Source organism: Cygnus atratus, chromosome 5 (assembly GCF_013377495.2).
Source record: "Cygnus atratus isolate AKBS03 ecotype Queensland, Australia chromosome 5, CAtr_DNAZoo_HiC_assembly, whole genome shotgun sequence".
NCBI lineage: Eukaryota > Metazoa > Chordata > Aves > Anseriformes > Anatidae > Cygnus > Cygnus atratus.
The window spans coordinates 27,384,052-27,409,957 of record NC_066366.1 but is presented as its reverse complement, the minus strand read 5'-3'; the positions used below and the strand labels follow the sequence as shown (position 1 = coordinate 27,409,957).

General features: G+C 39.1%; 1 protein-coding gene across 6 annotated transcripts in view; it reads right to left on the bottom strand.

Annotated features, from left to right (window-relative positions):
• Positions 1-25,906, bottom strand: part of GPHN (gephyrin) — a 287,073-nt gene that overhangs the window by 191,535 nt on the left and 69,632 nt on the right. For all 6 annotated transcript variants that reach the window (XM_035539775.2, XM_035539778.2, XM_035539776.2 and 3 more), the window contains exon 2: positions 10,133-10,211. In XM_035539775.2, the coding sequence (XP_035395668.1) occupies positions 10,133-10,211 (79 nt within the window). The remainder of the gene's footprint in view (positions 1-10,132; positions 10,212-25,906) is intronic.

Genomic DNA, 25,906 nt, shown 5'->3' with positions numbered 1-25,906 from the left:
CATGAAAATAAGTGTACCAAATCAAAGGTAACAAAACTTGTGACCAGCTCCTGTGCATGGTAAGCATTTCTAAGCTTCACATAAAACCTAATCAAACCCTTTTGTTTAGCACAAAGAATAAACTGGCTAAATAGATTAAAAGGCTTGAGAGTGCAAGGGCTACACTGCTGACCGGAGTTTGAGGTGTGTGTAGGAGAAGGCAGCATAAGAGGAACTGCAAACGGTACCCTGAAGGGAGACAAAAGAAAAAAAACAACTCCTAAGCATGGAATTCACTCAGCTATAGCTGGGATTTCTGAGCAAGAACTTGAGCTGATTATGTCTTTTCCAACTAGGTTTAGAAAAACTCGGGAGTATTTGTGTTTCGTATATGTATATTCAAAATGCTCTGCTAAACCATGCAGGCAGAAGCAGGCACGCTTCACAATGTGACTAAAACTAGCAAAAAGGGAAGAAGTTCTTAGTTTTGATTTCATAAATATACACTTCACAAAATTCTTACACAATGTAGAACTGAATGTTCTGTAGAACTGCAAAATATTTAAAATTTAAATTGATTTGAAACCTCCAAATCTTTAATAGTTCATCTACTACAAATGCTTATGTATAAGCAAAATAATGAAGTACACATGCATACTCCAACTACTGGAACATTAATTATCTTACTTACCTTTTGGCCACAAATTCATTCCTTGAGGACGTAGTTTTGATGCTGCAAACTTTTGAAAAACAATGCAGAGCCTACTGTTAAAAATATGAATCAGTCTGTCGAGAGTCTTCCTTCATCCACCCACACTGCGAATGGCCCTTGAAAGCTATTTGCCTAAGGCTCGTGGCAGGCAGCATTCACTCCTTAGCCAGGAAGAGGTACACCAAAACATACAAAAACTGTGTTTCTTTGCATTTTTCTTGCTTTTTTGTTTTCAGAAGGAATTCAATGCTGAAAGATACCGAGATAATGCTTTTTTTTTAAGCCAATTGTATCCAAATACTAGTCTCTAGATACTGCCCAACTAACTTAAAAAATAAAGGACAGTTTCAAGATTAATGAAAACATAAATATATCCTTAAATTTTTCATAATAGTTTGTACTCTGGAACAGAAACCTAAAATATAATAGGATGACACTCCTGAAGCCTCTAATTTTGCCCTGAAAATCCTGGAGGTTTAGATGAAAATGAAGTTCTAAAGAAACTGTTAGGATTCGTTGAATTAAAATGTATTCAAATCTAATTTTCAGAGCACTGCAGGTGTGGTAGAGCATGCATAATACAGAGTTTCCTGAAGGATACGCACACAAAACTGGCACAGCCAGAGCTACAGGCATGGTACAGACACAGCAGCTGCTTGTGCTACTGCACTCTGCTTCACAGCCATCAACAATGCAGCCATCTCAGAACCACCGTGCTAAAAATCTTTCCATCTCACTGCCTTGTCCCTATAGCGAGTGTCTTTCCAGGCTCTCTTAGATAAGCGTGGTGGTGTGTTTTTTTTTTTTGTCTTTTTTTTTTTTTAAATGTGAGCAGAAAAGAGAAGTTTCCACTAAAAATAATCTTTACTTCTGAAGCACATTTGTATCTTTTAGCACATGGCTTGGAAAAATGGAACACAGTAGTGAAAAAGACCCAACCAATAAATAAAATATTTTTAAAAATAAAATCACAGAAACAAATGCAATATGGCTTGTTAAAATGGAGAAAATGAGACATTCCAGTTTTGTATTTTGGTATTTAATAGTCCTTCCATCATCTATTTTGTTGTTGAACACTTGCTATTGAATGTCTCGACATATGGTACCAAGAGCATGGTATAGAGCATGTTAATCGTACAGAATGCTTGTGACAACGAGAGCAACATACTAAATGAAGATGGGAGAAAGAGATCTCTCAATGTGTATTTTTTAAATGCGTAATTCAGTCATGGTCAGTCAAACAACACTCAAGAGCACCCTGAATTTTCTAATATAATCGACTATCTGAAAATGACAACAAAAATAAGTTTCTTGGAAACAGTGCTTTTCCAGCCAAAATTACGACTTTACAGATAAGATATATTCTCACGTCCAAATTCAATAAGCAAAAAAAAATATATAGAATATTCTATTAGAATATTTTTTTATTAAAATACAATGAATGGGATGAAATTGGAAGTAAAAATAGAGATGCTGCAGCTAAAGAAAAAGCAAAAAGCTTAAAAAAGAATTATTAAAGTGTAAAGGAAGCATTTAATGTTGTAGTATGACTGTGTTTCTTTTAAATAACTGTGCAGAAAGTGAGCTGAGGTAGTTTTTGAATCCTTGATGTGTCAGTTTGAACATCAAGGCTATCACCATCCATAGAAAATACACTTATGCCCTGGTTATGCTTGTGTTGTTTGTATGTTAGCACAGATAAAGGGGAAAGGCATTAAGTGAAGAATCCATGGTAAAATTCAAGTTATATTAAAGGACGGTAAGAAAAGTGTACAGGAAAACAACACAAGGATTACTGTGTGATATACTTCTTCCTTCTTAAACCACCGTCTGTATAGGCTTCTGTTGTACAGTCCTAAAAATACAGTGATTTTAAGAGTCCCAAAGAACAAACGATGGCAGGACAACTCTAATTCAGAAAGTAACCTAGAATTTAAGTTTGAGTAGTATTGTATAAAAGCATAAAAACATCTCCGAGCAGCAATTTTCTGTATCTCAATGACAGAATCATTACTGAGATGTGGGGCAAAGGCTTCCTTTACATCTGAAGCCAGGTGCTGTGTTACAGTCTTTCAGCAGCAGCTGATCTGTTTCCCTCCTAACTTCATCTATACTGCAGATATGTACACAAATTTCATAGAAGCCTTCTCTAATTAAGACACTCCCTTCAAGTATTTACAGCTTTGGCAAAATGTATCCTGTCCTACAAAAAGACTTATGTCCGGGAGTTAGCTCACAATTGATTTTCAGAAGAAAAAGCATTTCAGAAGAGCATTTAGTCATTTTTAGTGGTGAGGTTAGAGGAGAGAACTTTTTTTCACTGTAATAAATTATTACAATTCCTGTGCCGAGAGTGTCTCCATTACTATGAGTTCCAAATTTAACTTGAGCCGTGTCGGGGAAGCCTGCTCTACTTTCAAGGACAAGTCTTTGCTGACCTCAGAGAAAAATATTCCAAGTTCACACGTGCTCCATTTCTTATGAAATTTACAATGCCTGCAATCAGAATATGAGAACTGCCACACCACCTCATTCTAGGGGTCAACACAACTCAGTACCCTCTTTCTGGTGTTGAGAAACAAATGCTTAGGGAATAAATACAACATGGAGCATTACCTGTCCTCTGGTACACGCTTCCTGCCTCTTGCCATCTTCAGTTCACGAGCTTTGCATGCACATGATTAATAGCTACAGCAGGTACATCAGTCGAATCTCTTTTTATCTATCATTTATACTCCAGGCTTCCACATGATGTTACCTCAATTATGAAATATTCAGTTCTGATACACTTAAGTATGTACGTTTATTCATTTTAAACCTGCTGTCTGAAGTTCTTCCTGTCACAATTTTTGAACTATACAGTGAATAGCTGTCTCTTTGGCTTTTTTTTTTTTACTTTGTGCCATTCATTCTGTGTACCTCCACCACAAGTTATTTCTTAGTTAAGGTGAAACATTCTAGTCTATTTAATCTCTCTTTGTGTGGAAGCAGTACCAAATCTTCTGCATATGCATATGAAGAAGTTAGTAAATCTCCCTAACTGCTGCTGATCTGTTTGTTCCAACAAACAACATTTATCCATTTATAACTTGGTTTCAGAACAAATCAGAGAAAAGAAACATTTCTTCAGACAGCTCCATTAAAGAGAAATGCATTTGATTTAAAACCTCCTCATTGCACAGAAGATGACCAGTCACAGATCCCACAAGCACAGGAGTTTCCTGGACACATTTAGGGAGAGGCCCTAGGCTACGGCACTTCAGGCAGTGCCAGCAGAGAAGGGATGAGCCCATGGCAGGGAGGCAACAACGCACTCCTCGCAGCAACGCCTCCCAGGCCAGGCTCAGTACTGGGGCTGCACAGCCTCTGCTTCCACAGCAACTTCTTCAGCTCCTTGATCGGCTCAGCAATTTCTGACTTGCAGGCTACTGCGGAGCGCTGCTACAGTAAACAGAAGAAAATTCTTTTGTAGAATTTGGAAACCGTATGAGGAGAGCAGACAAGTTTCTCCTGCACGTAGCTAATATTGGTAGGTAAAATTGACTTAGACCTTTAAAGAGGTTAGAGAAGACTCCTTTGAGGCAAGCTGTAAAAAATAAGTAGCTGAAAGTTACTAAGTGCTTAAGAAAGGTAGGTATTTTTGTGACATTCTGCTTTGCCACAGACTGCAAAGGTTTTGCTTCAGATGGATTAAGCATTGCTATAGGTTTATGAGCCATTAAGCCTAAAGAGCCGTAGAAAAATGCATGCAACACGAGCAATTTTTGCTACAAACTGCCAAGGACACTTGTATGTTGAGAAAATTGTTTTCTTAAAGTGTAATAAAGAAGATGTGACAAGTGGTTTTCTCTCAAATAATCAGTATGCCTAAACAGCAAGTCCCTTGTGAAACATTTGCAGGAAAACACTTGGGGACTTGTTCATACAGTTGTGGGTAAAAATCATCAACTGCTAGACAGCTTCCTTCAAGTGAAGACACTGTCAAATTCTACATCCACAGACTTAACACTGTATTTATCAGGTCTCCAACCTACAGTACAGCTTATGTCTTCAGTGAGATAAATGATCAGAGCTCTTCAAGAATTACTTTCTTCATCTTCGGAGGACTGGCTCTCAGTCATTGAGATTGAGTGACAACTTCTAATACTCTCATAATTCATTCCCCAAAGATGTATTTTATGTGAGGAGAAACTAGGTACAACAAGGCAGTGACAAAGACTTCTGTAAGACTTCTGTGTTCTACCGTGGACAAATGGAATTCAGTGTTCATCCAGGAGTTTCTGACACAGACCTGTTAAACTCCTGGATTAATATTTTGGTTGTCTTTCTAATACAGTTACACTGAGGGTGAATAACATTTGCTTCTCACAGCTTTTACAAAAGCAAAAAAAAAAAAAAAAATTCTGCAGTACATAGGTATGAAAACAACTTCGGGTCTCCTGTCTGAAGTTACCTATTTTTTCCTTTTTTGACTTATATCCCATCTCTTCATTAAAGTCAGCTAATATGAAGGAGATATGAAACACAGTTCGGATGCAATGTCAGTTTGCCTAGAAGGAAGGAAATTATTCAGGATCTCTTAGATCTTGTTCATCTCAAAGAATCTCTTAAGATGTTCCTAAAACAAATGCGTATCAGTGAATGTGTGTGGCAGCAGTTACTGAAGTGCATGGAAAGTTTAAAAGCATCCTCCTTTTTGTACAGACAAGTATTTTATAAACTGTGTGTCTACATATAGGCTACAGCTGAAAGGAACATCTCATAAAGTGACCAAAAGAGCTAAAACTCGGCAATGTCTACACCTAGATTTTCTGCTTGAAGTAGGTGGAGGTATAAACCTAATCCTCTAACGACCTGATGGTTCATGCTTCAGAGGTGCATCTGAAGTAACTTACAGTTAGAAGAAATTTAGTAGTAACGAACCCAGGAGGAATTTCAGGAGGCCATATTGAATGCTATCTAGCCCATTTTTCTTCTCCATCCTCACTGCTCAGAAGGAGTGGGAGAAAGAGGGCAGCCTTCAGTCCACTCCTAAGCAAGGAACAAACTGAGCTGCTCAACTTTCTGTCTTTACTTGAGCACCAGCTTGAGGAATTCTGCCTTGCTACAAAGCCTCAAGGATCTCCCCACAAGATCATGACCTTGCTAGCATCTTAGGCTGTTCCACTGCATTTTACCTCAGCCCAACATAGTTTGAAGAACATCTGCACCATCATGTAAGAACAACCAGTCTACTTCCTCCAATTATGCTGCCTATCTGCAGCTGGGCTGTGTAGGACCATTCATGGTGTCCTGGTTTCAGTTAGGACAGAGTTAATTTTCCTCCTAGTAGCTGGCAGGGTGCTATGTTTTGGATTAGAATGAGAAGAGCGCTGATAACATGCTGATGTTTTAATTGTTGTAGAGCAGTGCTTACACCAAGCCAAGGACTTTTCAGCTTCTCGCTCTGTCCTGCTAGCGAGCAGGCTAGGGATGCAGCAGGAGCTGGGAGGGGACAGACCCAGGACAGCTGACCCAAACTGGCCAAAGGGGTATTCCATACCATCTGACGTCATGCTGAACAATATATAGGGGTGGCTAGCCGGGGTGGGGGGGCCGGCTGCTCGGGGATAGGCTGGGCATCGGTCAACGGGTGGTGAGCAATTGCATTGTGCATCACTTATTTCGTACACATTATTACTATTATTATTATTATTATTATTATTATTATTATTCTTTTCCCTGTCTTAATAAACTGTCTTTATCTCAACTCACAGACTTCACTTTCCTGTTTCTCTCCCCCATCCCGGAGAGGGAGGCGGGAGGGTGAGCAAACGGCTGTGTGGTGTTTGGCTGCCAGCCAGGCTAAACCACAACACATGGAAAGACACCTATAGTCTTCTCATGTAGATAAAGCTCCCCTTATGTAATACAGAATTTTAATTATCTTTTCCGTGTTACTTGAATGGTAGGCAGGGCTGGAGTGCATGCATCATCTAAGCTAAATCATAGTCTTGAAAGCTCATACCAACGTGAAGTTACCTATATAGCAATCATACTAAGTTCTACCTGGTTTTTGGTTGTATTAACTGTGCTGATTCTAAACTACCAGAAAGCACTCCTTTTTCGCAGAAGAAAGGAAAAAAATTGCCCTTCCAGTTCTCTAGACATATATAACATCAGATATACAGAGACTGTAATCTGCACAGCTCTCCCTGACATTCTCAGAAATAGATTCCAGTTTCTTTACCATCCTGACATTTAGAATTATTTTCTAACTATCCAAACAATCTCATCTGCTACAAAGTGAACTAGTTCTTCCTCATCAGCCCCCAAAAAACAATCTCTAATAATTTGTATATTCTGTAGGCAATTTTTACTTTCTCTTTTCCGCTGTTGTTCTCTAAATGAAATAACATGTCACACACCGCACCTTGTCTTCTCTTGCTGTTCTCCTACACACCTCCGTATCTTAAAGTTTTGTTTCCAAAACTGGCTGTTGTATACAGCAACATCAGCTTATGCAATGAATAAAGAATAGCAGTGAACTCTCAAATGAGCTTTCCAGTTGAGCTTCTAATCAACTTTTTGTTGAAATTCAACTTTTCTGTAATTAACTACAAAATGAGATTTAAGTGTAATGTTGTTGCATGCTTCCTCCTCCCACAGTGACTCAGTAACTCCACATTTTGTTTATTTGATAGGTTTGCTTTTTTTTTTCTTAAGCAGCATTTCTATTTTCGTTGACAGAATAAGATACATACAAATAGAAAGAGAGGTTCGGTCTCCTAATTTGGGCAGCAGAGCCTTCATTACCCATGATGACAGAATTGAAAGCAGATCAGGTTTACAGAGTCCAGCCAGTTCTAGCTGGGAAATCAATTGGAGAGAAAAAAAAAAAAAACCCTACCCTGATAATTAAGCACACATGATATAAATCAGACACTAATCCAAAAACCCTACAATGCTATCAGTACAGAGACTCATTTCAATGTAAAGCCACACTTTAAGCCCTACAGAAAAAGACTCCATTTGACAGCTTTCTGCAATAACAGAAGAGAAATTCTGTCTGTGATAGAGCTAAAAGTGACAAACAAGGGAGGTGCCAATACAGTTTAGAAAACTGTAACAAACAGCTAAGTCTCACAAGAGATGGACACTATTCAAAATGTATTTTACACGATGTATCAAACCATCCTAATAGAAAAACACTTAAACTTTTTTTGATACTGTGCTCTAGGCATATTATATTGTATTTCTACCTTGACTGCAAGCCTATCTGCTCTTAATGTGAACTCCTGTTAAAAGTATATGCTAATCAAGTATTTATATGCTAATTAATCTAGAATCTCTTGCACTTTCTTTGTTAAACTACTTTATTAGTGTCATACATTATTAATGTACTCCAAACCTTTCAAGTGACAGAGGCCTTCACAGAGAGAGCACCAGATTTTTTTATGTAAATCTGATGTTGGTATCTGATATGAGATTACAAAGAAAAGAGGCAGTTGATCTACAGTCAGAGTGAATAAGCACCAAAGAAATCCTAAACTGTAGATATTAAACTATTAAAGAGGATGAACTAAATGTTATTTTGTTATTTAACCACTGCAGGTGAAAATTTTAGCCAAATACTCTAAAGCTTTAAAATAAACTTTATTTTATTTCAGAAAAGGTTAAAACGTCTCTTTGACTGACAGTCATTCTTCAGCCCCATATTGTCCTTTTGCATTTCTCTTGCACCATGAAAGATTCAGAAACCATGGCACCTTAAAGTCGGCTACAAAAGGCTGGGCTGAACAATACAGCCTTACATGTTGGATTACTTCTTTGTATTTGAAGACTCATTCACACAATTACAACATTTTGCAAGAACTTTTAATAGGCACTCAGTATTAAAACTGCAAGAATGTCAATTTGGAAAGACAAAACCAAGTATATATAGTCCTATCATCAGGCAGAAAAAAGTAGACTTTTCTTGCATTATTTCCTGTCATACAATAGAAATGTCTTAACAGTCCTTGAGAACTAATGGAAGTTTTTTCACTGTATCCAATCTTTCAAAGTCAGTGATAAAAAGGGGTACTTTGCAGTCACTTACGCTTCTGTCATAAGCAACAGAAATCCATTTATTTTATTTTATAGGTTATAATAATATATTGCAATCTTCATGTAAGCTATGTTCAGGGAAGGAAACTGGAAGATTTCATCACTTTCTGTAAATGGCATGGAAAATCATCATTCTACACCAAATGTAACGAAAGTAACTTTCCGAAGGTAATCTCCACAGGTGCAAAACCAAAACTGTGTGCAGCACGTAAGCCTACTTGCAGCTCAAAACAACACATACAATTATCAAAAGGAAAATAAAACACCTCAAAGACAAACTTTGGTTGAAAATGAAGTCCTTCAATTTTGACACTTAAAACTTAGTAAATTATCTAAAAATTACTTCTTTTATTCCTTCTGTGAATCTCAAGCAACAATTCTACTTGTTCCCTGTACTTCTATCATTTCGGAAGCACAAATTATCATATATTAAATATACTACATAAAAATTTCCCAATAATACATATATGCATGCATAATGCCATTTATCTGTATCAGTGTGACAGAACATTCTGCATCCACTTCAATTACTAAAAATCGCCTGTAACTGAAACAAGATGTCAAATATGCCTTATTTTCTACCACTTCCCAAACACTGCTAAAAAACATGCTCTGCTGCCGTACAGGCTCCAACATGTTAGGACTCACTGAGGAATGCACTATTATTCCTGTTAAAAAGACGTGATTTTTTCCTTTCCTTTCCTTCCCTCCACAACAGGTGGTACACTTGGGCACACTAGCAAGAACATTTTCAGCCAGTACTAAAATTAACTGAATAGAATAAACAAGAGTTTTATAAAATTCAAGTCTGGCTCAGAGCTCATGAGATTGAATTTTATTTTAGAGGAAGACGCCACACATATGAAGACCACTAGTCTTGCCATGGGGGAAAAAAATAGATCATCCATATACTTGAATCAAAATAAGTAGTGGAAAAAGGAATGAGTATCAGCTGTATGTAATCAGGTACAAAGAAAAAAAAAATCTTAACATTAAGATAACTGACAATAACATAATTATCCAGTGATCTCTTGGTGGCTCCTACTTCAACAAAGAGGGGTGACGATGTACATATAGGTCTTCCACAGAAATACTTGGATGTACAATCTGTTTCCTCTGGTGATTGCTCTTTGTACCCTTTACTGTATGTGCTCGCTGGATGTTAGCTCATGATCAGAAGCAGATAGAAAACATGGTTTTAATATGCGTCTGTATTAAAGTCTAACAACTTGGCAAGCATGTTATCACTAAAGCAGTAAGTGTACATCACACTACTGATATAATTACAAAACTACTCACAATGATATCATGAAGAAGCTTTTCTTTGCTTAGCAATAAGAGCCAGATACTCACAAAGAAGGGTCTTGGACCAGATCTTTAAGGTTTATCCCACTACGATCCTCAGCAAGGTTCCTGAAGCAACTGTCACTCACTAAAAAAAAAAGAAATAAAATTAAAAAACAAAACAAAACAGAGAAACAAAAGCGGTGGAAATTTAAGAATGAAATGTGGTTCTGTTGATTAACTAATAATCTTTTTCTGTGTTGGGTGTAATTTGACACTCACATAGGAAGACTGATTTTCAGCAACATTTCACCTAATTTTAAGGTAAGTCAACTGAATGGGAAGTGATAAACAATATATCACAGATTACACAGCAATAAGCAGCTTCAAGCTAGTGTCCTTAATACTTCTACATTTGCATGTACAGGAAGTCTCAAATGCAACCCTGGATGCACAATATACACAGATACCGACACACTTAACAGGAGAATCCTTAATCATGCATGGTTCTGTATTCTTTAGCTAATCAGAAACAGTAAGTTGCTATGTGTTTAACATTGTAGATTACAATTGTTCATGGGTTAGATGTTTAATACAAGCAATTGCCAAAACAAACAGTTAAGAGCAAAAACGTATCCAAATGGCTTATAGTCAACTTACAAAGTTCCTATGAAACAGCCTTGTTTACTGCAACAATTAAAGAAACTGCAACACAGTAAATTTCACAAAAGCCTAAAAGAGTATTGGTGTGTTTTTGTTTTCTTCACTACATAAAAAAAAAAAGACATGATTCACCCCTGAAACTCCAAATCCTTTCTCTTTGCTAATTGTATTAGCACAGGTACTCCATTCACACAAGGGCTCATTTCTCTCAATGTGACAGTCAATTTGAGAGGCTGAAAGAAAGTACTGGTACAAATGCTCTAATAAATCAGCATTAGTTCAAAGGAGTTATAGTTATTTCTGACTACATTGAACTTTCTGAAGAACACAGAGGTTGTGATACAGCAAAATCAGTGTAAAGATCAATTTGCCATAATTAGCAAGGTAATCTGACAGACCAAGGGAAGTTCATGAAGAAATGCACTACTGCTCACTTTCCAATGCAGAACACAGCCTCTCTTACAGTTGACGAAAGGGAATGCATTTCAAATCATCTGCAAAAAGCACGTGTTCCTACTTCTCTCTAATTGCGATACTCTCTCCAATGTACATCTATGAGTATTCATGGGCATTATCAACACCGAAAAAATGCACGTCGTTCCCAAAATATGCTCTTTATTTGCAAAGAGTACGATGCACACCATGACAGCCCCACCAACCCACTACAAAACTGCAAAGCACTTGTACCAGCCAACCCTCAGCTTGTACCCTCACTGCTGACGCGCCTCAGGAGCCTGAAGTCTGTCAGCCTGCTGGGAAAGGCCTGTTGGAGGACAGAGCTCCTGAAGAAAGGGCTGGGGCAGGGGGGGTTCTCTCACACAGCCTGACAGCTAACAGTACACGACAATAATAACAGACATACTTGTAAAGTGTTGATAACATTCAAGTTTACCCGCTTGGCACCTCAACGCTGTAATGGCCAGCGATCCCAGAAAGGCCAGCAGGACACCCCCCCCCAAGGCCGCTGAGGAGGTGCTGAGGTAATTGCCTCTCAGCCTCAGGCTTACAGCAGCTGCTCGTGCCAACAAAGTTCAGGACTTCTGGCTTTTTCCTCTAGAGACAACGTACTCGTTATCACTACACTAAACTGAAATTTAACTGCAGTGCTAGCAGTAGCTACTTACCTTGCCAGGGAAGATCCCCATGAACATCCTGGGCCTTCAGAAATGTTTAATTCCCATGCCCACTACTTTTTGGAACCCAAGAGTCTCGAATATGAAGTCTCAAACTGCTGAGCTAAAGGAGCAAGTCAGGCAGCAGTAGACTTGCAAACAACCTATACTCTAGATTTTATGGAAGAAAAAAAAAAACACATCTAAGGGGATTAGTCTGTATTTGTCCCTTGTCAAGTTCAGCAATGAGACAGGAAGCAGAACATCCTGCCTACTGACTGGTCTTAAATCTTACACTAGTAGTGTACTGACATGTCTCCTATGCCAACACTACACAGCGTGAACAGCAACGATAGCCGATCATGTTTTGGTCACTACTGACAGATCAAACATTTCTAACACATTAAATAAAAGGCCAACAGCATCCTGGCTTGTATCAGAAACAGTATGGCCAGCAGGACTAGGGAAGCAATTGTTCCCCTGTACTCGGCTCTGGTGAGGCCACACCTCGAGTACTATGTTCAGTTTTGGGCCCCTCGCTACAAGAAGGACATGGAGGTGCTTGAGAGAGTCCAGAGAAGGGCAACGAAGCTGGTGAGGGGTCTGGAGAACAAGTCTTACGAGGAGCGGCTGAGGGAGCTGGGCTTGTTCAGCCTGGAGAAGAGGAGGCTCAGGGGCGACCTTATCACACTCTACAGGTACCTTAAAGGAGGCTGTAGCGAGGTGGGGGTTGGTCTATTCTCCCATGTGCCTGGTGACAGGACGAGGGGGAATGGGCTAAAGTTGTGCCAGGGGAGGTTTAGGTTGGATATTAGGAAGAACTTCTTTACTGAAAGGGTTGTTACTCATTGGAATGGGCTACCCAGGGAAGTGGTTGAGTCACCATCCCTGAAGGCATTTAAAAGATGTTTATATGTAGAGCTTAGTGATATGGTTTAGTGGAGGACTTGTTAGAGTTAGGTCAGAGGTTGGACTAGGCGATCTTGGAGGTCTCTTCCACCCTACATGATTCTGTGATTCTGTGAAATATTTGATCTAAATGTGATGCATTTTTCTACTGTCTCCTCCAAATCTCCCTATTGAAAGTAATCACAACTACAACTGAAGATGCTATCACAATTATTCTAAAACTTTTTTAAAAAGGAAAATAAAAAATAACGATATAAAAGTATTTCATCAGTAAAACTGTCTGTTATTTGTCTGCATATAATTCAAGCAGTTCATAAAACAAGATGTGTTTGAAATAAATGTTTAAAATGGAGGCCCAGATTTGCCAGAAGCTTTGTCTTACTTGTCTAAACTCAACCCTAATATTATAATGCCATTTTTATGAATCAAGTTGAAAACTTCAAAGCCTTCCTCTAGTTAGCAAAATATGCATTACCAGCATTTGCTAAAAAGACTAGCTCAAGTCAAATATCTGCACGCTTTGAAAAAGGCCTCAACTCTATCTCCTCGTTTTGTAGTAGTCAGAATATTGAGAAGCTGCAAATTTGCAAGCAAGCCTCTTTTTAGCCTAGCGTTGTAGCCAGAATCAGAAAACACTGATGTCTCAGATAAATATTAAAAATCTCAAACCCACTTTTAAGAATCAAGAAGCTCCAACAGTTTGGTTAATATATACCAAAAAAAACCAACCCACACCTGAAAACTAACATTTGAGTATAATTGCCAGTTAAATCACTAGCATTGGTAGCAACAGGGGAGTTTCCAGTGAAAGGAAATAATTCAGTGGAACAACGTTGGACTAACAGCTCTCACAGGAACACTTCAGAGTACTTCACCGACCTGCGTACAAGCACAGTCACGCTCCCTCACATCCTTGCAAACTCTAGCACAGGGAAAAAAACAAGTGTTCACAGTAAACAAAGGATTGAAACAATAAAACAGAACTCTTAATGCATTTCTCACTGCCTAGCAAACTGTAAATCAACAATGGATCTTTTTTTAAAAGGGGGTATACTCTGAAATATTGAATTGAAATGCAAGCCTTTTATTTTAAACAGGACTTTAACTGAAACTGTGTTTGATGGTATGGCAGAAAGGTCAGAATGATCTGGCATGATCAATGGTGCTTTCAGGTCTAGGAGAAGAAAAGGCAAAAGGAAACTGCATCACTGCCACAAATTGTACTACACACACAAATGACATGCCCAGCTTCTTGTGTTTAAAGTGCAATCAGAGAGACTTTTCAATAGGAGATTTGCATGAATGCACACACAGCCCATCACAGGATTTTACTGTCTTCTTCCAAAGCTTAACGTGTGGTGGGTTTTTAAAACCCCAGAAGTTTATAAAAGTTGTTATTTTAAGCAGTGTTGAGTGCACATTTTACATAGAGATACAGAATTGCTAGCTGTTCCCCTCTGAACACACATACACATGCTACGTGGCTTAGCTTCTGATCTGTATTACAGCCCCACCCCCCCATACTTTCTTACAGACAAGGAGAAATGAGAATTAGTAAAAGCTCCCTAAAATGCATGGAGCACATACAATGCATATCATAGGCATAGACTGATTTGTCTCCTACCATGGAAAAACATGGTCTGAAAAACATCACACTAAGGAGAGGTCAGTAAACTTCCATGCAACAATTTGACTTCAAAGTGACTTGTTAAAGGTACCAAAAGGAATGAAGAGGTTTTAGCTATAGCTCCAGTTCTCCCAACTTCCCTCCTAAATTCACCTCCTGGTTTCCATTGCTGAGGTTCAGTTTCTGACCACAGTCCAGTCTTATGCCTAGGAGTAATGCAAATGAGAAGCCAGTATGGGAATTTAGTTCTCACCTGGTAATTACACTATGTACAAAATCCTGTATGAAAAGGTTAAAAACACCATTCATACTCTAATGTGCAAAAAAAACAGTTTACAATGGTTGTGAGACCTTCCCACTTGACATTTGTGAACTTCTAAATATGCCCATATCATTTTTGCCCTTTTCTTTCCTTAAAGGTTTTAAATGAAACCATATTGAGGGAAAATGAATTATTAGCCTGATGATTTTCAAAGTAGAAAAATACTGTTAACTCTAAGGGTAAACTAATATTTTCTCCAAGTGGAGGCAGGATATAAGTTGTTGTGAACTTCACCCAATTTTTTTCCCCATGTCCAACGATTTTAAAATAATATAGCCCTTTAAAACCTAACCCACACAGCATCCTCCCAATAAATGAAAGAGCCCTCTTTAGAGCAAAGCGCTTCCATTGCTACAGCTGTCGGTGGTCATTTTCATATCACATGCTTTAGAAAAAATACAACTGTTACCTCAAAAAATGAAGGGCTATCTTATAGTAAAGAAAATTCATTACAATGTTTGCTTCCCCTGATACCAAAAGACATAGTTCTAGAAAACTCAGAAGTATTATAATCTTCCAGATTTCTCTCTTGGTTTTCACAAATCAGAACTGTTTTTAGACTAGTTGTGGTTACCTCTTGATAAAAATCATCCTGACAATGAAAATACTACACTCAAAAGGATAAAAATTGATGATTGTGATGTACTATTACTTCTGAAAATACATAGATCATTACAACATTTAATAGTATACATTGAAGTATAACATATCAATTTCTTACATTTTTGTCTTTTAGTGATAAGATATCATAGTGATAAGTTCAGTTCTTTTATGCAGGACTTCATCTGTCTGTAGCAATCTGTCTGTAGCAGTATTGATTTTTTTGGCAGATTTTCTGTAACAGAACTCTCTCCCTTACCCTTCTGTTTATACGATCATTTATATGTTTAGTTTTTTTGTTTTTTTTTTTGTTTTATACTGAACTCATTCAGCAGCTGAGAAATACAATAAATATTCAATAAATTTGGGGTGCCATGGAAATTACTGGTCTGGCACAGCATTGTATTCTAGTCTGGTTTTGCTTGCAATAAAACATTCAGAAGTCTCATTTCAGATTTAGGTTATTTGAACAGGATTCAAATAATTTGCTTTTAGAGGCCTATCACACACAGTGTAGCAAGCACCCACTTTTACCTATCATAGTTGCACATATGGTAGACTTCAAAACAACAAAGTGCTAACAACAAAGACTGCTAAAGAAGCCTGGGTTTTAGGATGTGAAAAGGTAACTTTTTTCTCAGACCTCAGAACATCTCTTTTTAAAAGCCTGGTCTCCTGCAGACACAGAATTGCTGTCCTATAAGCAGACTTTATGAATGTAAAGATGGATGCTCTTGCCATTGAAATGCTTTTTCAGGCATCTTGCCTGTCCCACAATCAGTAACATCGGAGATGAATATCCTGCTTGAACCCTCTTTCTCTGCTACTGCCATTCTTTTTTCGAGTGACTGCATGTCAGCCAGAAAACAGATAAAACAGATGGCACATTACAGAAATTTTGTAGCACCTTCACCAGATCTATTGCCAAAGACAGCCAATTAATTATACGAGCAGCACTTTTACTACTTGCATATCTGCACACAAATCTTTGTGACGTTTTTACAGAATGAAAAGAACTGCTAGTCTGTACGCAAATTGCAAATGCTTGGAACTGCTAAGAAAATATGTTGTCTGTGAGTAGCAGAAATAATGCAGCCTGGTTCCCTAAGAACTCGCTATCTGCTGGTGGGAATCTTTATCATACAAAACAACACAAAAATCTGATGGGAAAACAAAGGGAGATAAATGCTGCTTCTGTAAGCTATCAAACGGACCTTGCAGATGAAAGACATTGCACTGTTGAGATTCACCTGTTTGAAATAAAAAAGCAACCCAGTAACTTCCACTTAGTAGTAATGCTCATTTTCACTGGGCATTCAGAACTAGCTATAATATCAAGACTAGATGTAATTTCAACTCATGTATTACAATTCACTCCCAAATAAAAGTTCTCAACAGACAAGAGCAAGAACACACTTATTTTAACCTGGTTAATTCCATTCACCAAAATCCACCCAACGCAAGTGTTCTCTGCCCCATCAGCAAACCCCAACACAATACATCCATCCATATCCTCTCTGACCAGATAGAGGTTGGCACAGCAGACAAACTATTTATCAGCTGTCATTTCACAGACCTGAAATACAGGACTGTAAGGAGTAGTGGGACTCCCTGCATACATCTGGCATTTACACATGATGACTGCGTCTGTCATCTGCTTTGTTTTTCATAGTTTTGAGATACACTGAAATATAGGGAACTTCAAAGTATAACTACATTAAGTAAAAGTATTTTTTCAAGAACACATCCTTAAGGATATCCCATAGCGAGCTCTTCAAGCTACACTTCATCGGATCACAGAGCAGAGCAAGTCTTCTTTCCCTGCCCTTCAGATGAAATACTACAAAATGCCAAAGTTTGACAAAGATTGACAAAGAACTACTACTATAAAAAAGGAGATCATCTACGAGTAAAACAACAAGAGAAATGTTCAGATGACCTAGTGAAAAATGGGGTGATCGTAAACCAGGAATACATTTAGACACGAAAAAAAGGGAATGTGGATCGATACAGATTTTTTTTTAACAGAAAAACATAAGGAAGCAGTAACATCACCTGTAAGCCAAATTAAAGGAGGGCTACTACAATGATGAAGAAAAGAAGGACTTCTTAAAGGAGATGAAATGAGCCTTCTTGATTAGGTTCACAAAATGAAACCATGATATGGTTGAAGCTGATGTGTTTATATAAATACATCAGCAAAATAAAACAGAAGGAGAAGTGATAAAGGACAGTGTTGCACGGGAAAAAAAAATAGAACATTTTAAAAAATAAAACAAATGTTCCATGAGATAGGGGGATGAAACGTCATGAATAATCTTTCTCTAAGAACAGTGAGGGCAAGGAAACTGCACAAACTGGTGCCCAACAGACTCAGGAATAGCTTAGATGACAGGAATTGTTCTTCAACATGAGCCGAGTCACACCATGGTTGCTAATGCTTGAAAATTTATGTTGAAGCTTCTCTGAAGACTATGAAATTCTAAGACCCCTCCTCTCCCTGCCAAGGTTTCTCACATTTTCTAACAGCAATTAAATGAGCCATTTTTCCTGTGTATCCATTAGTCTAGTAGATTATAGCTCTTTTGAATGATTTATCATTTAAATTTCACAATATTTGTGTGGCCTTAGGCTTTAAATTTTGTCTTGGGTTTTAATCTAATATTCATTTCATGTCTAACAAGCCTGAGCTTTAACTCAACCACGCTATCTTCTCTGCAGTAATGAGGTGAATTTCAGACGGAAAACCTCAAGCCATCGAGGACATTCAAATCTTTGGAGATGTCACGTTATCAATACCTCTAATTGTTTCCATCCAATAAAAATGTAAATTCCTTGCAGCTATGAGCATTAAATTTGTGATGGAATGCTTCCTTTTGGACCCCATTACTTTTCACTGGAAGTAAGTTTTTTTCAGCAACCACTTCCAATATGAAGTTTTTGCTGCACCTTCCTTGGCTGTAAACCGCAAAAAATTCTAGAATAGGGAAGAAAAGGAAGTCAGCACATGGAAGAGAGGGCAAGAGAAGACTTAAAAACAAACAACCACACTAAAGAAAGAAAAACACCTAAGTCCTTTTGAGGAATAACATCTCCTTTTGGACTTCTCTGACATCATTAATTCTATCCCAGGCTGCAACAGCTGTACTTAGAGCAGATGACAGGAACAGTTCCTTTAAATGGCGGTCCTCACAGGGAGGTCTTCTTGATTTTCAGCTTTACTTATTTCTTTAAAAGACGTCTGAGAGTCTTTTTCATTACTCTAAAAACCACAAACTTCTTATCCCTAATCTTAGTTTTCTTGTGTTTTATTTAGATTGGGAAAAGACATGTTTATTTTCTTACTTAACAACATCTGAAGCAATTCACAGCATTTATACAGGCACTGTTATACAGCTTACATGGATTCTTGGTTGCAACGTGCCCTAATCAAGTCTATAATCAATGTCAGCTAGATGCACTTTCAAATACAATAAAGTATGCCTGTGCTAACACATTGCACATCATTGTGCCAGCTTAAGAAACACAATCATTACTAGAAAAACTCAACTTCAATTTCAGAATGACACATTCTATCTCCAAACACTGAGTTTCTTACATAAACCCCTCCCATGACCTCTCCACTTCTTCTGTCCCCAAAACACTGACAGCTTCTTAGACCTGTGAGCTCAAGCTTACACAATCAGTGATATGATTTAAGAAGCCACACTTCACATTATGGCATACAACAACGTGGCTTTGCATTGCTGCACAGGTGAAGGCAAACAGACCTGCTGGCACTTTGATAATCCTCGCTCCCCAGGGCCTCAGTGTCCAGTCTTCCCTTCCACTCATTTCCAAATTAATGCAAGTCCTAGAGCTTGTTTAAAAAGCAACTATCACCATATAGTTTTCTTTATGTACTTTAAAACAATGATTTTAAAAGACAAATAATGAATTGCATAAAAAACATGACTTTAGTTTAAAATGCTCTTGCTTTAATTGCAGGTCTTCAGCTTGTTACATGAGACAGGGAATAGGAGTGTCTTCTAGCACTGCACAACCCTCTTCTTCCTAGGGCCCAGAAAGCATTAATTCTAAGTTTCTTCCTGGGCACATTCCTCCACGCTTTTAAGCTCCTAACTTTCTATTTGTTCTGTATTCTTTCTAAGCTGCTGTACTTTAGTCATGCTCAAAATTGCATTTCTTATTAGTTACAATGAAATTAGAATCACTAATGCAATAAGCAGTCAAGATTATTCCTCCCATTTGTTTTTGCTACCTCAACATGATTTTTTGTCATCGTCATGCTGCACATTTACCTAACTTACTTAGTCTCCTTTCAGTGACTCACAGTCTTTGCTTTTCCTAAACACATTTTTGCAATGTACAAATGTTGTCTTCTTACTGCTGGCCCTGTCTTGTGTAATGTTAATAAATACAACAACATTTTTTTTCCCCTTGAACAGAAAATTATATTCTCTGGAGATAATCTTGTCTAATATTTGACTGCTTACACTTAGCCATTAGTTCCCTCTCTTGGCCAATTCCAAACCTTTAACAATATTTCACTCTCAGCCTACAGCAAGCAATAAAACGGGAAAAGTCTTTAAAGCCTATACAGCCTGTCAGCACTAATATGCTGCCTTACAGAGGCAATGAATCAAATCAATCAGCTGTCAGGACCACAGCACATTTTGGCATCTGCAGGACAATAACACGCCATGGAAACACTCGCTCCTCTCCTCTCTGTTTAAATTTCCTGCAGCTCAAGAGAAACCCAGCAGCCTCCCATTAGTACATGGAGCAGGGCATGAAGAAGCATGCCACGGGTCCCCCCCTCACCAACTCTGCCCGACGTACCCATGCAAGGCAGCAGCCCCGGAGAGGCAATGAGACGGGCACAGCCCTGCTTTGGCTCCTGCCTGCCTCCCTGGGCAGGGTGTGCCTGCCTGCTGGCAAGCCATGGCGCTTGGAGTCACAGGCTCTGACTTACGCTCACCCACATGGCACGTGCGGCTGCCTCGGTCACGATGGCTGCGGAGGTTTGGTTATGATCTGTAGTCTGGGCGTGACACAGTGGCAAGAAGAGTGGCATGTTCTTGTGGCCCTCCTGAAAGCCTAATTCGTACAGCTACACTGGTTGTCTTAATGTGCAGTGTATCCTCCCTGCTTGGTCAAGGACTGGGAAAGAAGGAAACACATCTCTGCTAAACTTTTTGTTTTTGAAAAGTGTATTCTGAGCTCCTCAATACTGCTAAATTCCCTTGTAAATGGGCTATTGAGTGGTTGGGAAACTGCACGTATCACACAGTTTACTAGGTCTTTCTGGAATTTCTCTCCTTGAAGCCAGCACTCAATTCAAAAAAAAATAAAAAAGGCTGTGTTACAACTCACCGCTATGCATGGCGCACAGATTTGGTATGCAGATTCCCTGAGTTTCCCAGATTTCCACTACTGACTTCTGTGCATTTGCAACGGTAAATTACAAAATGGTAACAGATATTGTTAATGACTTGTGCTGACTTCTTGCTAATTACTCATATTCTCTTCAGAGGACTATTCATGTAAAACCTTAAGCAGGAGGAACTTAGCAAAAACTACAAATGGAAGAGATTTTACCTCCAAAAAATACAACACTCAATGTTTCTAGAAGTATTCATCAAATAGCAATTAATAGTTCTCATCAGTGGGAAAAAAGATTTTTCGTACCGTTGACTGCAGAAATGATAAAACAGGGATTAAGCCTCGCATTTATAAAGAAATCCTAATTTCATCTATCTGAAATACTGACTTTTCTAAATAAAGACCTCTGTACTCAAATATCTTCCCTCCTTTAATTTTTACTTTATGTAAAATTACATATATATACCTATATATAAAACCGTTGTAAATATCTACCAAATGATTACATGCAAGCACATAAAATATAAATTTTAAATATAGAGAGAAATTGTATCTAAAATTTATTTTGGTCAACTGCTGGAGCAGGCTGCCCAGTCAGGTTGTGGACGGTCCATCCCTAGTGGAAGTTCAGACCTAGAGCACTCCCTGAACAGCCCGATCCTACCAGACTTCTGTCGTGCAGGGGATTGGACGAGTTGGCCTTCACAGCTCCCCTTCCCACCTCAATTATTCCATGATTCTGCGAACAGGCTTCTGTTTCATATTTAGCATTTTTACTTACTGTGCTTTTAATGCACAAACTTGGCTTCCAAAACAGATAAAGGAAGGCTATTAACATTAGACGCTATTAGCATTCGCAGCCTCTGGCTACATTGTGCAACAGAATCAGCAAGCTGAAAACTCTTATGAATGCCCTATTAAAATAATTTGTAAGACCTGCCTCACTTTTAGAATGGCCAGCAAAGCATCGCCTTCCTTTCAGAAGTGCTGTTTTGAGGCAACGACCACATTTTACAGTACTGCAGTGTTTCAAGCTAAGCAGGAAGGCCTACCGAATGCAAATGCAGAAATACTGTCAGATGTTACCAACAGGTGGAGAGTAAACTACCACATAAATTAAGGCTCTATAAATAGCATCCTGAAAGATTCTATAAACACCCTAAACGGGATGCCGTAACGTTGCTTTCTGAAACATCAGATGCTTTTAAAAAAACAACCAAGCACAAAGTACTGTACAGAGCTGCAGAGAACACGGCAGCATTGAACACTCCCTAGTACCGGGATCACCCCCACCTAGAAAGACACTCACACACCCCAAGGTATTTCCAGTTCTCATCATTTTGACTGGAAAAGTAATTGAGGATCTTGGTAACAATGTCGGTGACCCTCCTCTTGAATATTCCTTCTTTATTATGCAGGTCCATTCTGTTTCCCCATTTTGCCTACTGCATGTTCTCCCTCACATTTTAAATATCTAAAACACATCTACAGAGAGAAATGAAGCTGGCATACAAGAATTTAATTTCAGGCTTCTCATTTCCTAAACCATGGGGCTGGAAGGCCTCCCTTCGGTCTCCCTGGTCACTTCCGCATGCAGCCCTTGAGGAGAGCAGAGGAAGCAGCCACCAGCACAGGTGCCTTGGCTATAAAACAACCTCCTCGAACAGGCAGGGTCAGGCAGGGAGGCATTTTTATGGAATACCTGAGCTCCTCCTGTTCAGCAGGATATAAATCCTGTTGTTATTCCAGCCCAGCAGCTTGCAAAAACATTAAGAGTTGAAATGCTTTATCTTTGTTTTGAAGAAATGGCACTTCGTGGCATCCCCCTTTAATGTGCTAACATTTCATGAGGCTGAGCGAGAACACTGCTGCTCTCCCCATGCAGAAGGGTTTCTAAATGCCACCTTGACGAGAATTATCACACGACTCAGTCGGCTGCTAAGCATGCCACAGCGAGGACTTCTTCACTATGAAAACAACGATGTCAACAGCCACGACGTGCACTGCATCTCCTTAGGATCTGTACTTTGATCGTGTTTTGGCCGTCCTGCTGGGCCTCGCTGCAACCGCTTAAACTGGAAGGGGGATTAGGATTTCTTTAGCTTGCTCACGTACCCTGGGGAAGCATTAAGAAGCCTTCAGGAAGTGGCTGTGATGTATCACATATGCCTGTCCAGTAGTTCCCACATCACCTGCTATACCAGTTACCCCTCCTGAATGAAATTACACGGACTTTCAGAACCAGACCCAAGTGAATAGCTTGCTGGATTTTAGTTTTATTTCCCTCCTCACTCGGAACACACATCTCCTCCTCTGTCTGGCTGCAAATCCACGCAGCAGAAGCAGGATGCAGCCTGCCAGACCCAAAGAGACAGGACGAGCAGGGGAAATCCCTTCTCATATCCGTACCCCTACAGCAAGCGTTCTGCATATGCAGCCCCGTGCCACGCCGTGACTGCAACAGCGTGGAAGATGCTTGGTCTCGCCAGGGGGATGGCACACACTCACCCTGATCCCCACTAACAGCTGTGGCAGGTAAAGCGCTCCCTCTGAAGCCAAACCCACTGGAGATTAAGTTGTTATTAACAAGCCTCCACTGAACAGGTGAAAACGTGCCGCTACGCCAAAGCTTAAAGCATGCTCAAATCTAGGAGATTTTTCAGGAAGAGCAAGTTTCTAAAACAACGTCTCTAGACCCTGCTGTGAAGCATGGCGTGCCAGAAAATCTCTAGATGAAGGTCAACTATTCTGTTAATCTAAGCTGTATTTTATTTTTTGTCTCAGAAATGAAACAAGATGAAAGAAAAACCTGGGTGGTATTATAGCTGAACGCTTCCAAAAAATAATTTGGCTTGAGTGCAAACATGCAGAATAGATCAGATTAAACAGTAAAAAATGAAAATAGTATTTTATAAAAGAAAAGCATTAGGCAACCTTAACAATAGGAATGGCTAACAGTCCCTGGCCGTCAATGCCTAGAGCATGAAAATGGAGCAGATTACCATAAACACAGCAACAGAACTGTTTAGATTTTATAAATTAAGACTATGACACAGTTTACGACAGATGTTACAGTTATCACCTCAGAATTCATTTATTCTCTCTCAAATAAAGAAACCTTCAGCCTGGTCTTTAGAAACAGGCAAATAACATGCCGTAGATTAAAACTAATTTCTACCAATTTAACATTCACATTTTTCCTATTCTGATAATTAATGCATTTGTACTGTCTTAGCAATGAAGATTAAACCAAAAAAAAAAAAAAAAGAATTAAAAAAAAGAGAAATGCCTATCAGTTAGACAATGTAAAAGCATATGAAAAAGGATCAGGATACCTAGATCTACGTGATGTATTTCAGTGTTATTGTATCTATTTTATAGTTTTCCAAGATACCTAACAGAAAAATAAGGACAAATTAACCAAAGATCTAACGTCTGAGCAAGACACTGCTCTTTCACTGTTCAATTGCCTTCTAAGTTCTGGGTTAAATTTGGATGCTTTGTGCTTCAAACCACAGAGCAGCAACTTCACAGTCTGTGTAACAGCTGGCACGTAACTGTTCATTTCAGTCTCCTTGATCTGCTGCTCTCTCAGACATCAGAAGTTTTACCACTAAGAAGACAATGTGGTTTGGCTTAATCACTCTGCAAGTCTACTTCAATACAAAATCAAATTTATCTTGGTACGTATTAACCGAGTGCTGTATTAATTAATACGCAAAATACATAACATTTCTGTTTCCACAGGAAGGGGTTAGGAAGGATATAATCTTTTTAAATAGCCAAAATACACTTAAATGTCATTTCACAACTGAACAAACATCAAATCAGCAAGAGCTGAAATTTCTTTAACGGGCTTGTATTTCGACATGAGACTATAAACAAGTTTCTCATGGAATTATTCCCATCCACTCATGGGCTTCTACAATAACTATGCTTTAGTTATATAAATAGAATCTAATCTCATCAAGAGAAGGCAGCCCAAAAGTCAGCAGACAGCTGGAAAAGCACAGCCTCACTCCCTATTCCCCAACTGTGTCACCTACAAGGAATCACCTCCATACAGCTCTTAACAGAAAGGGTATGAGTCCTCTGCTATTTTATGCAAAGAGCAGGGCCACGGACTAGGGCTGTAGTAGAGAAAAGCACGATTCTCAGATGCTATGCAAAACTCAAAACAGCTGCTGTGGAAGCTGAAGATCTTCTGCAGAAGATCCACAGGCAAGCAGCCAACCTACGTAGTATGTGCAATGAAGCACCAAGAGAAGACAGCGCTGCATTCACAACGCACGAGCTTCTGGAGTCAAAAAAGACGAGGGAAGACAATGGGCATGAAGAGGGTGATGGGCTACAACCTTCTCAGCCAAGCTGTCCCTCCTCCCTCACCACTAAAACGTCTATTTGCTTTGCTGGTGCAAGGGCGCACAGGAAATTGTACCAATCCTGAAGTCTGCAGATTCCCAAGAGTACTCCCATGCTGGCTCAGACTGCTGATGGATCTGTTTCCAGCAGCAGCTCATGCAAGACAATGGAGAAAAAGGTGCAAAACACCCCTCTGGATGGGGGTTTAAAATGATCTGCCCTATGTGAAAGCTGCATCTCAATCTATCAGTTTGATATTATTCTGATTTTTGAAGCATTTTAAAGTTTGCTGGCATCTTTTTAGAATGAGCTACAACACACTAAGATTTCAGAGAAGCACACAAATACCAAAGCTCTCTACAAATTTTGCTAGACACCAGAACATCCCTGCAGAGGAACTGCCTCCCTGCTGCACAGGCCATCTCATATGGTTTTATCTCATGTTCCCACCCAGCAAAGACAGACCAGCACAGAAAAAGTGCTGCCATTCGAGGAAGATGGTCCAGCAGCCAGGGGAGCTGGACAAGATGACCTCCAGAGGTCCCTTCAGATTTCTCTCAAAAAAAGACTTATTTATTCCCAAAATTAGCTCCTCAGTGTTCTAGCTGAGAAGGTCTATCAAATCCCATCTAACCAGGTAAGGCAAAATTAGGTTGGCACTGCAACTCAGTGGGAGGAAAAGAGAAAGAAAAGCAGCGGCATTTGGTGGTGGTGCAGAACATGGATGGCTTTTTGGCTGGTCATGGAACGCGGGACTAAATCTGGCCAATCTTCTCCAGCCTTGAGCAATGCAGGTCTGAGGAAAATGAAGAAAAGGGAAAAGGGAAAAGGGAAAATAATAGAACCAAGGAGAAAATAAGATA